The 12,996-nt window shown below is 39.6% G+C and overlaps 1 protein-coding gene across 1 annotated transcript in view; it reads left to right on the top strand.

Moving 5' to 3' along the window:
* The window catches only part of ACAP2 (ArfGAP with coiled-coil, ankyrin repeat and PH domains 2), a 161,126-nt gene that overhangs the window by 3,225 nt on the left and 144,905 nt on the right, over positions 1 to 12,996 (top strand). Inside the window, exon 3 of the mRNA XM_012639804.1 lies at positions 4,154 to 4,346. Within this exon, the coding sequence (XP_012495258.1) occupies positions 4,154 to 4,346 (193 nt within the window). The remainder of the gene's footprint in view (positions 1 to 4,153; positions 4,347 to 12,996) is intronic.

Below are 12,996 nucleotides of genomic sequence, written 5' to 3' on the forward strand. Positions count from 1 at the left end.
GCCCGCCTCGGCCTCCCAGAGTGCTAGGATTACAGGTGTGAGCCACCGCGCCGGCCTGGCTTCCCATATCTTTAAGATACACATTCTTTAGTGTGGCAAACAAGGTCCTTTGTAATCTGGCTATTGTTTACCTCTCTAGCTTCATGTCTTGCTTCTTTTCCAAAGCCATATGCTCTGTTTACAACTCTTGAAGACCAGGTGTTTCTCTTGTTTCTGTCCTTTAGTCAGTTAGTTCCTGGTGACTAAAGGTCCATGGAAAGACCTTCTTTGCCTTTTCTTAGATCTTACTTTTTCAAGATTCCTTGTATCTGCAGAGATATGAGAACCTTATTTCCTTTCCCAGGAGAAATGTCTGTCCGAGTATTTGTAGCCCCCTGTGCATAACCCTGGCACAGAATTTATCATGTTCTGAGAGTTCTAGGGGGAAAAGATTGTTCATTTCATCTGTAAATCTCAGAGCCTACTATAAGGTCTGGCTAGATTACCATGTTCGATGGATATTACTGAATGAAAGAAAGAATGATTGAATGCTGGTCACCTTAGCTGATGGCAGAAGTTGGGGTGGAGGACTGTGAGTCACGGGCCAAAGTCCTGGATGAATGTGAATGTTTACCAGCTGTGTTTCATAGGGCCGAGCCATCAACATACTCTTTTAGGGAAAATGCCTTGACTACCAGTCAGCTGTCCTGCAGCCCACATTCCCACCCTCCTCCCTGTACAAATGATTGAGTGATTCCATCGCTCTATTGGCTTGCCAAGAACCCACGACCTGTGTGGCCTGACATGAAAAGATGATCTGGGCTAATGTGATTTTCTCCTGAGATCTGAGACTTGGGAAACAGACGGAAGTGATTAACACCAGGAACATAAGATGAAAGGCTGTATCTGAAGAATTGCCAAGGAATGTATAGAAGTTGCAGAGTGGTTCTGAAACTATTTTTATAACTTGTGCAATGCTGTTTAATATTTTGAAAGGGTTGCAAATATTTGAAAATGGGGAGATTTCACATTAAATCCTGGCTATTTGGCTTCTTTTGTAAAAATCTGAAGATCAGGCATGGTAGAAACTGACTGGAGCTGAACAGTACACAGGGCACAAGCTTTCTGTTTTCCACTTCCTCCACCACTCCACACTGTTTACACCTGGCCAGCTTCATTCATTTCCATTACCTGCTGGGTCTCTGGGGAAGAAATCAGTAGCAATGATAGATTCTAAGCAAGCTAGGTTCACAGGGAGCAGAACCTATAAGAGAACAGAGAGGAAACTTGGTGGGGGTGGGGGAGTAGGAAAGAAAGAGGATACAGATGTCAAGTGAGGAAAACCAGTTCTCAAGGGTACCTGGGTTTCTGTCCTTCTCAGTTCCAATGAGGGTGCCCATAGTTACCCTCATCATAACTCCCTTTTCTTGAGATAATCTGCAATGCAATTAGCCAGGCTGAGGCAGGGAGTTACTAGGAAATTGGTGGGTAATAGCAATGAGGAAAGTTAAGACAGTTGTATGGCCAGTTGGCATTAGCCTCAAATAAGGAGAAATCCTTGCATGAACATGAAATGTAAATTGTAAGTCATTAAGGGTTAGGCTCTTGCTGACTATATATCCTGACCTAGGAGTACCAGGGAGGAGAGAATGAACAACCTCTGCTCAAGAGGATGTGTGGTCAAAAGTATCCTTAGAGGAAATTAGAAGCATTCTAGAAAGATCTATGGCTATCCAGGGTTTCAGAGAGTTTGTAGGGAGGTAGTGAGAAGTCTGGGGAGAAGAAATTTGGGAAACATTTAAGGTTTGATAATTTATATCCTTTTAGAGTGTAGACTGGGCCTGGTATAACTAACTTTCATTATGTGTTGAAAAGAGAAGTCTGTATTTCAGCAAACAGAGAAAGCTTCCCGAAGGAGATGGCATATGAGCTGTGTTTTAAAGAAGGGATGAAAGAGAGATTGCCACGCAGGTAGAGCCATAGCTGCAAAGGCAGAATTCTTAAGGGCAGGGTGAGCAGTTTCTACTTAGGGTCTGGTGTCATGGAGCCTGTGTTTGGCCTCAGTCACCTGGTAACAAATTTTTATATCTTGGGGCCTCAGTTTCCATTATTATAAGACAAAGATAATAATATTATATTTCTTCTATTCTAAGACTCACTGCTCCCACCCCACCCCACTTTTAAAGTTTCTTAATTTAGGACATATCTTACAACTGACACCCCAAAAGGCTTGCTTTATCACAGGGCAAGAAGAAAAACTGTGACAGTGTTATCACTAACTGGGCATATGCAAAGTTAGCCATCCACAGAAAGATGTTCATTTGATAATTAGCTGAGTTATGTACATTTGTGGTGCCATGCAGTTAAATTTTAATTTGACCTCCAAAGTGTCACCTTAGGTGTCTTCCAAAAGGCTACACTGTGATGAAACTTTGAAACAATAAGTTATAGTGTATGCAGCTTAGTTGTCATGCATCAGGAATGCAACCAAATGTAGCAGAAATTGCCAACTCTCTTGGTAAATTTGACATTGAAGTTACAATGCTAGGAGAGGTTGTCCTGACACACTAATGTGTTTGAGGACACTGAACATTTAATAGTCAATAGTTTTTAGCTATCAAGAGAAGCTGTGTAGATTCTAGTGATATGCAATTCAATTAACAAATCAAGTTTATAACCAAGGAAGAAGCATACATAATGCTTGTATATTCTTTGAAATGTATCAAAATTTTACCGTTAAATTCTAAAGGTGCTAAAGAGATCAATATATAACCATAGGTTAATGAAAACCTGTATGCCATCATGCCATACTTAGCCAGATGGTCAAAAGGTTATATAAAGACTTTAGACAGAAAGTGAGAGGGTTTAGGCCTTAAGCTTTGATTGTGGTACTGAAGAAAGTGGTACAATTATAACTGCCAACAGTTACTATGATTACTGTGTGGCACTGTATTAACCAGATAACTCTATCAAATCAGTGGTGTTATCTTCATTTTAAAGTGAGAAAGGTAGGATGTAAATCCAGTAAGTTTGCCTCCAGATTCCCACTCAGAGTCACTATGCTGTTAGAGCACCCTATATATACACTTTTATGGATGCTTTTTAGGTTGGTTTAAAAACTATACATTTGAATATAATGTATCCTTGTACTTTTTACAGTGAACGCATCTTAAAATCAAGGAGTGTGGTAAATATCTGCGTTGTAGGGTTATTGTGAGGATCAGATGATAAAAACATGAAAGTGCTCCTAGAAAAATTATGGATCAGAGGGACAGGTGTTGCAAGGTGGAATACAATGTGCCTGGTCTTCAGAACCCCATCATCGTAGAGGAGGTGAAAACTACTGGGAGAAAAGTCAAGTTAGGAGGAAAGTCTTCCGCGGTTTTGAGAGCAGTTCCTCCACACGAAACGCCGTACCTCTCATACCTGTCTAAATCCTTCTGATCTTTCGATGTCCATCCCAACTGCCAGTTCCTTCAGGAAGTGGTCTCTGGTTATATGAAAAGATGTACATGGGAGCAATTTCCAAATTATTAAGCGATGAAACCAATAAGTGAATGAAGGATTTTATCATTAAAATTACCCTCGCTCCCCTCTCCTGGCCTCAGTTTCTCTAAACTGCGAGGAAGCAGTGGTTTAGCTCATCTCTTCCTTTTATAATTTCTGCCCCTAACCCTTCGGATTTCTGCCACGGCGGCTTTAAAAAGCAAATTTCCTTCTTAAGACCTGCAGGAGGAGGTTCCTCTGCGCTGGCAGCTCAGCTGGGCGGGGTGAGGAAGCCGGAGAACAGGCGGGAGCTGGGAGGAAAGCGCGGCGCTCAGTCATGTGACTTCCTTCCCAAGGAGCCTCAGCGCCCGGCCTCCCAGCAACCGGTGCGTCCCGCCTAACGACGCCCGCACATTCCGGTTGGCCCTCGGGGGTGGTTGTGGCAAGGCGGCGCCCACGGTCGCACTGCTTATTGGCTTAGGCTGCCGTCGCTCAGGCGCGTTGCCCGAGCGCCCGCAGGCGGTGCTGCCGGAAGCTCCGCCCACTGGCCGCCGGGTTCGTGGCTGGCTGGCCAGGGCTGTCACTCCTCGGCCGTTTCCCTGAGGCCAGCGCTCTGCTGGGGGCGGGAGAAGAGGGGCCGGACTGGGGCCTGACGAGCCGTCGCTGTGTTGGCGGCTGCTATGACCAGCGGGCGAGGCGCCCTCCGCAGCTCCGCACAGCGCTAGTCGCGGCCGTGCGCCCGCCGTAGCCGTCTGGGTCCCCAGCGCGGCCGCTCCCGCGGCCCCCTTGGCTCTTCCAGCGCCGCCTGCGAGGCTAGGCGGAGGCAGGATGAAGATGACAGTGGATTTCGAGGAGTGTCTGAAGGACTCGCCCCGCTTCAGGTAACCGGCACGGCCGCCTGACCGGCGTTACCCCGGAGCTGCCTCCCCCTGCGGTGGGGGCGTGAATCCGGCCCCTGCGGAACTGGGGGAGGGCCCCGCAGTCCGCGCCTTCCGACGGGGCGAGCAGCCGTTGCCGCCGCTTGCGACCCTGAGAGGGCACTGCAGCCCCTGACCGACCCTTCCCGAGGGGAGAGGCTGTGGCCGGGAGGGGAACGCCGCCTCCTTATTCCTTTTCCTCGCCCCCTGCCCGGGGCGCAGCACCCCGGAGGCCGGGCGCACCCGCTCCGGCTTGGAGGAAACGGGGTGCAGATGCGTTCCCGAAGTCTCGTCCCCTTTGCAGGCGCGCGCTCTCGCCCCCTTCCTCTTCTTGCTGCTCTTCCTTTCCTCTTCCTTCCGCTCCTTCTTGGTTTCCACCCCCTCCCCACCGCCCTTTGAGGAGCTTTCAGGGCATCCTCTTGCAGTTCGCTTAGTTCCTCTTTGCGCTTTTCCGCTCCCCTTACTCGGGGGAGGAAGGAGTAGGGGGCGAACTGGAACGTCGACTTCTGCTTCTTCGTGTCCCCTGCCAGAGGGACTCTCAAGAGGGAACTGGGATTGATTCGTACCGGAGTCAGGGGTGGAGGTGCTTTGACCAACCGCATTCCATCGACCCCGGTTCGTGATTATCTGCTTTTTCTTTCCACTTAAGCTCTTTGAAGGGGGCATGACTGTCGAGAGGTACTGGGCTGAGGAGTGAGGACTAGGAGAAACAGTGCATTTCTGTTTTGAGAACGGAAGTAGGAGGGTCATGAAGATTACATTTATGTTCGTCTTCCAGCAGCCTCTGCCCTGGAGGGCCGCGATCACAGTCGGATGCTCCCAGTGGATCTGTCACACAAACCGACGTGGGGGCACTCCGATTCACACGGGCTGGCCTTCTTTCCATGTGAGAGGCGGCGGTCCTGAGGGTGTCCGTTTAGAGCATCGTAGGAAACTCTTGAATTGTTTTGGAGAATGGAGTTTTCATAGGTTGTATTTTACAGTGTATTTACAAGACTGGCCTTAGGCCTTAAAAAAATATGGCCTTAAAACTTCCGTTAGATAGTGACATTTCTTGAAAGCTTCCTCTGAGCATTGGTTGGTCTGTGTCCGCCCGCTGATCTCTGGGCCAAGGCTAGACTGTAAATTCTTGCATCTTCTGACTGGGAACTAACTATTCTCATCTTATCACTGTTAATTTGATTTCCCATTCTCCTTTCAGTGAAAAGCAAGGAAAAGAATAGTAAAACTAAGGAACTCCTTAGAGAAAATTTACGAACACTTTTTTTTTTGTCTTTGTCCGTTTATCTTATTTGGGTGTTAATTTTATTCGGAGCTTAGGGCTATTGCTTGTAAAAAAACTGCACTTGGTTTGATTGCTGTTGTTGCCATTCGTTTTTGAAATTTTTATGTTCCGTGTAAATTGAAGGACTCAGGAGACACACAGAGATTGTCTAGGACAGCCTTGCTTGTTACTTTCCAGGACAGTGTAGCAAATGAAGTAATTTTTAAAGTGTACCTTAGAAAGTTCTGCTTTTTGTGAAATTTTTATTAATGTGAATCAGCTATTTTTTTAAATAAAATAATCATGGCATTTTTCTCATAAAGAATGTAACTTTGTGCTCCCTTTGTTTCACATTTTAAATTTGTTTTTTTAAAAAACAAGTTGAGAGAAGTAATTTGGAAGTACTTCTAGCTGCTGGTGTTGGTCACAAACCATGTGATGTCTTTGTTTTTGAAATAAAGGAATCATTGAATATAAAATGAGGGCAGGATACTGATTAAGTTGTATGGAATATTATAGTGAACTTTTGTTAAATTTGAATGTTCTATTTTAGTTAAGGTATTAGAGATTTTCAGCCAGGCACAGTGGTGTAATCCTGTAATTCCAGTTACTCCAGAGACTGAGGCCAGAGGATTGCTTGCTTGAGCCCAGGAGTTTGAGGCTGGTGAGTGTTATGATGGTGCCTGTGAATAGCCACTGCACTCCAGCCTGGGCAACAGTGGAACCCCATCTCTAAAGAAGATAAATAAATGCAAAATAAAGATATTAGAGATTTTCAAGTATTGTTTCCAGTATTCCAATTATTGTTGGCTGCAAATTGGGAAGAGATACCAAGATTTCAAGAACTCCAACATCTTGTATACATTTTTGGGACCTAGATTAGATTTTCAATAGAGGGAAGAATGCCAAGAAACAGAAGTTTCATTATTTACTTTCCTAATTTTTACAGTTATTTTATAATCCTATTATGTAGATTTTGTAGCATTCGAAAAGAATATTTCAGAAGTCTTTATTCACATGCTATATGTACAAGAGAAACTTGACTTATAAGAGTATTGTGCATGTCATGAGTGATATGTTGAAACTCAGATGAAAACAGAAAATTTGTGAGGTCTGCTTGTTTTTTGATAGCATGACAGCTGCTCTTGTAGTGTCCTGATCTATTGTGCTGTCTTTAAACTAATTCCATTTTTTTTTCCTTCACAAATGAATCTTGTGGCATTTAAGTCCAGCATATATATAACTGCCTTGGGTGCTGTAAAATTAATACAAAAGTCAGATCTTGCTGAAGAAAAATCTCACCACTGTTCAAGCTTTAAACATTCATTTTCCTGTTAAATGGATGAGGAAAATATAGGTGGACTGGTTGAAAGGAGAGAAGGATTTTGCAGTTGCAACATTGTCTTTAGTAATTTGAATAGTCAATGGTTACTTTTACATTCCAATGAACATTTTTTGTTGTTTTTTAGATTGGAGGGCATATTTCATTGTGTAATTTTGGGTTTCCTTTTTAGTTTTTCAAACACCAGTCTAAAATCAGCTTAAAGGTCAAAATCTTGTTTATCTAAAAATTTACAAGACTGTAAATGTGTCTAAATGTACTTTTTTTTTTTGAGTAGAAATTTTACATGTTGACCATCATTTGTTTCAGAAGTTTAAATTTGTCTGGGCCCTAAAGTATATTAGTTATGTGTAGTAGCTCTTTAGGATTTTATAAAACTTTATATTCTGTTTCACTCAGGAAGTGAATATTTTGTTTAAAATAAAAAGCTGAATTAAATCTTTCTGAATTGTGAAAGACTTTTGCCCTGTATAAAAATATTGGCCTTAGTAAGCTGTCAAACACTCAGTTTTTATTTGATACCATTATTTTTTTAATCCTTTAACAATGTCTATTGTACACCATCCCAAAGATTTTTCATTTATAGATTTTATTTCTGTTATGATTCTTGTTCAATAACTTAGAATAAAATCTTTAAAAAAAAAGACGTTTGTGGGTGAAAGGTTTTAATGGGTGAAAGATATTGGAATAAAATGTGATTACTGTATACACCTTGGTTATGTTTTGCTATTAAGCTGGTGCCAATCCTGGCTGTTTGTCACTTTACCTTCCATCTTTGGAACAGATAAACTTAACAACTGACACCTTATACATCACATTATACAGTGGGCAAGGGATAAGGGGAAATGTGTTTTTATTTTAGAAGTGGTAGAATGGAATTATAAAGTAATTTTATTATGAACCAAAATACAGGAATCCTGATATTCCTCCTTGCAGCTTCCCATTCTTCATTTAATGCAAAGTTGAAATAAAGACAAGCTTTTGTAATGTGCCTGACCTCATAGTAGATGTTTTTATAGCTACTCTCTCATCTAACTGTTAAAACAGCTTGTGAAGTTGGAATTATTATCCTCATTTTTCAAGTGTTTAAAAAAAATCCCAAACTGGTTGTTTCGGTAGGTTAATTGACTTTCTTGATGGTGGACTTTCAAATGATGGACCGGAAGTGAATTCACTCATTTACTCTATATTTAAGCCAAAGGCTTTAATTGCATTAGTTAATTTACATTAAGTTTGCTTATGGTATCTTTCGTTGTATAGAAATTTTAAAAACTGGCTTTTATGTATTGCCTAGAAAAGTCTTCCCCATCCCACTATTATGTTTTTCTATCATGTTTTAGTAATTTTGATTTTCATATAATGCAACGGGAGCTTAGTTTGGAGTCTAGGAGATAATCTAATTTTATTTTCTTCCTAATGAAAGCCACTTGTCCTAATACCTTTCATTGAAAAAGATCCATTTTTTTCCCCATTGATTTAAAGTGCTACACACACACACACATCTTTTTGTGATATCTGGTGGAACAAATTTTTCTTTGCCATTAAAAAAAATTTATTGGCAATTCTTGAATATTTTAGTCTTTACAGTAGTTTCTTCAGTTTCAAAAGAGGGTATGTCTTTCTATGTATTTTGGCCTTATTTAAAACTTTATTATGTAAAATTTCAGTGATGGTCCAACTATATGCTGTTTACAAGAGGCATACTTTAGAATGAAAGACAAAAAATAAAAGATAAACCATGTAGACAGTATCCAAAAGAGAGCTGGAGTGGTTATGCTAATATCAGATAAAATAGACTTTAAGACAAAAATTATGAGATAAATATGATGATAAAGGGTCAAGCCATAAAGAAGACATAACAATTATAAATATGTATGCACTTAGCAGAGCCCCACAGTACATGAAACAAGAAGGCAGAAATAGACAATTCAGCAATCATAGTTGTAGCACATAAGTACTCTACTTCCAGTACTGGGTAGAACAACTAGACAGGTGACAAATGAGGAAATAGAAGACATGAACAGTACAATAAACCAGCAAGACTTAATCGTCATCTATAGAACACTACACACAACAACAGCCAAATTCACATTCTTTTCAAGTATACATGAAACATTCTCCAGCATAAACTATATGTTAGGCCATTAAACAAGCCTCAGTAAATTTAAAAGGACTGAAATCATGCAAAATGTTTTCTGACCACAATGGCATGAAATTAGAAATCAATAACAAGGAATTCTGAAAAATTCACAAATATGTGGAAATTAAGCAACACACCTCTAAACAAAGAGTGAATCAAACAAAAAACACAAGGAAAATTAGGAAATACTTTCAGACAAATGAAAACAAAAATGCACTCTGGGAGGCTGAGGTGGGAGGATTGCTTGAGGTCAGGAGTTCAAGACCATCCTCAGCAAGAGCAAGACCCTATCTCTATAAAAAATAGAAAAATTATCCAGGTGTGGTGGCACATGCCTGTAGTCCCAGGTACTCCAGAGACTGAGGTGGGAGGATTGCTTGAGCCCAGGAATTGGAGGTTGCAGTGAGCTATGATGATGCCAAGCCTGGGCAACACAGTGAGACCCTGTCTCAAAAAAAAAAAAAAAAAAAGCTTCCCAAAAAGAAAAGTCCAGGCTAAGATGGCTTCTCTGGTGAGTTCTACCAAATGTTAAAAGATGAATTAACAGCAATCCTTCACACTCCTCTAAGAATTAGAAGAGGAGATTTCACTTTCCAAATCATTAGTCCAATATTACCTTATTACCAAAGCCAGACAGTACATCAGAAGAAAACTACAGACCAATATCCCTTATGAATATAGATACAAAAATCCTCAACAAAATACTAGCAAACTGAACATAGCAACATATAAAAAGGATTGTATACCATGACCAACTCAGATTTATCCTAGGAATGCAAAGTTGGTTTAATATACAAAAATCAGTCAATGCAATATACTATAATAATAGGGTAGAGGACAAAAACAACATAATAATCTCAATAGATGCAGAAAAAGCATTTGAAAAAATCCAACACTGTTTCATGATAAAAATACTCAATAAACTAGAAATAGGGAACTTCCTCAACCTGATAAAGGACATCTATAAAACATCCTCGGCTAACTTCATGCTTAATGGTGAAAGACTAAATGTTTCCCCCTAACATAAGGAACAAGAGGCCTGATACTACCACTACTTCTATTCAACACTTTACTGTAGGATACAGCCAGAGCAATTAGGCAAGGAAGAGAAATAAAAGGCATACATACAGAGAAAGAAGTAAAACTATTTCTATTTTTAGATGATCTATTTTGTACAGTCATCCTTCTGCATCCATGGATTCCACATCTGCAAGTCAACCAACTGTGGACTGAAAATATTTGGAGAAGAAAATAACAGTACAATAAAATAATACGAATTTTAAAATGCGACAACTATTTATATAGCATTTGCATTGTATAAGGTATTATAAATAATCTAGAGATGATTTAAAGTATACAGGAAGATGTGCGTAGGTTATGTGCAAATATGCCATTTTATATAAGGACTTGAGCATCCATGGATTTTGGTATTGGGGAGGGTCCTGGAAACCAATGGTATCCCTGTGGATACCAAGGGATGACTGTGTATAGAAAATCCTAAGGAATCCACGAAAATCAACTAAAACTAGTAAGTTTAGCAAGGCTGCAGGATACAAGATCACTTTACAAAAATCATTTTTATTTCTGTACACTAGCTAAGAAAACCAATCCATTTGCAGTGGCATCAGAAAGAATACAATTCTTGGGAGTAAATACAATCAAAGAAGTGTAAGGCTGTACACTGAAAACTGCATAACACCACTGAAAGAAATTAAAGACCTAAATAAATGAAAATACATTCCACATTCATAGACCAGAGGCTTAATATTGTTAAGATGGCAATACTCCCCAAATTGATCTGCAAACTAAACACAATCTCTGTTAAAATTCCTGTTGGTTTTCTTTGAAGAAATTGGCAAGCTGATCCTAAAAGTCATATGGAAATGAAAGGGACCCAGAATAGCCAAAACAAACTTAAAAAAGAACAAAGTTGGACAGCTCACTTTCCAATTTCAAAACTTATACAAAGTGATTTTAATGAGGACATGTTATACTGGCATAAGAGTAGACATATATGTCAGTAAAATAGAATTGAGAATCCAGAAACAAATCCTTACACTACAATCAACCAGTTTTTAACAGGAGTGAATTCAATGAAGAAAAGAATAGTCTTTTCAACAAATGGTGCTATGGACAACCGAATATCTACATGCAAAAGTATGAAGTTAGAGCCCTACCTTATGCCATAGGCCAAAATTAACTCAAAATGGATCATATATCTAAATGTAAGACCTGAAACTATAAAACTCATAGAGGAAAGCATAGGATTAAATCTTTGTGACCTTGAATTAGGCAATGGTTTCTCAGATATAATACCTTAAAGTAAAAGCAACCAAAGAAAAGATTAATAAATGAATTTCATCAAAATTGAAGACTTTTGTACTTCAAAGGACACATCAAAAACATTTAAAGACAACCTACAAAATGGGAGGTTATATTTGCAAATTATACCTGGTAAGGGATTTGTATCCAGAGAATATCAAGCTTTACAATACAGGTAAAGGACAAATAACACAATTAAAAAGCAAAGGATATGAATAAAAATTTCTTCAGGGAACACACACAAATGCTCAATAAGCACATGAAAGTATAATCAGCATTGTTAACCAACAATGCAAATAAAATCCATGATGAGATACCACTTCATACCCACTAGAATTGCTATACTGGAAAAGGCAGACAATAATCAGTGTTGGCAAGAATGTGGAGCTACTGGAACCCTCATGCATTGCCCATGCGAATGTAAAATGGTGCAGCCACTTTGAAAAACAGTTCGGCAGTTCCTAAAATGTTAAACAGAGTTACCATATGTCCCAGGCTTTCCATTTCTAGGTATCTACTGAAGAAAATTGAAAATATATGTCCACAAATCTTTGTACATGGATGTTCATGGGAACATTATGCACAGCCAAAAAGTGAAACAGCCCAAATGTCTGTGAATGGGTAAATGGATAATTAAAATATGGAGAATCTATACAATGGAATATTACTCAGCTATAAAATAGAGTGAAGTACTTGATGCTATGATATGGGTGAACCTTGAAAACATTATGCTAAACGAATAAACCAAACACAAAGGCCACATATAATTTTATTTATATGAAATGTCCAGAATAGGCAAATCCATAGAGACAGAAAACAGATTAGTGATTTCCAGGGGTTGGAGGGAGGGGAAATGGGGAATGATTGCTAATGGATATAGACTTCCTTTTGGAGTAATGAAGATTTTCTGGAGTTAGGTAGTTAATGGTTGTAGAACTATGAATATATTAAAACTCAATAAGTTGTATATTTTAAAATGATGAATTTTGTATTGTGAATTATGTCTCAATATAGCTGTTACTAAAAAAGATTTGAAGCATAGAACATTTATAGTCTAGCTTATATAGGGTTTATTTTATATTTTTTATTATGTTAGAGGACTTTGTCTTTTCCCTTCCAAGTGAATTTCCTTTCCCATAATCTGACTGTAGATCAGAGATCCCTGTAGGTCATCCTGGAAGAAACAAATCATCAGTCAGAGAACATTATTTGACAGTCATCCATGGACTCTTTTGGGCCTATTATTTTCATATCTTTTTTTTTTCAGGCCTGTCTAGTCTAGGAGAATATTATTTTCATACTTCTTGTCTTCCTCTCTAACCTAAACTGGTTGCTCTCCTGTTCTTCTGCACTTAGAAATATTTTCTTTCTTTTTCTTTTTTTTTTCTTTTCTGACACAGTCCCACTCTGTCGCCTGGGCTAGAGTGCCATGGCATCAGCCTATCTCACAGCAACCTCAAACTCCTCAACATTTTCTTTTGGTTATGGAAAATTTCAAATATATGCAAATAAAACAAAATGATATTAATGACCCCCTCATTACCCA

This window comes from Propithecus coquereli, unplaced genomic scaffold (assembly GCF_000956105.1).
Source record: "Propithecus coquereli isolate 6110/MARCELLA unplaced genomic scaffold, Pcoq_1.0 Scaffold10, whole genome shotgun sequence".
Classification (NCBI taxonomy): Eukaryota; Metazoa; Chordata; class Mammalia; order Primates; family Indriidae; genus Propithecus; species Propithecus coquereli.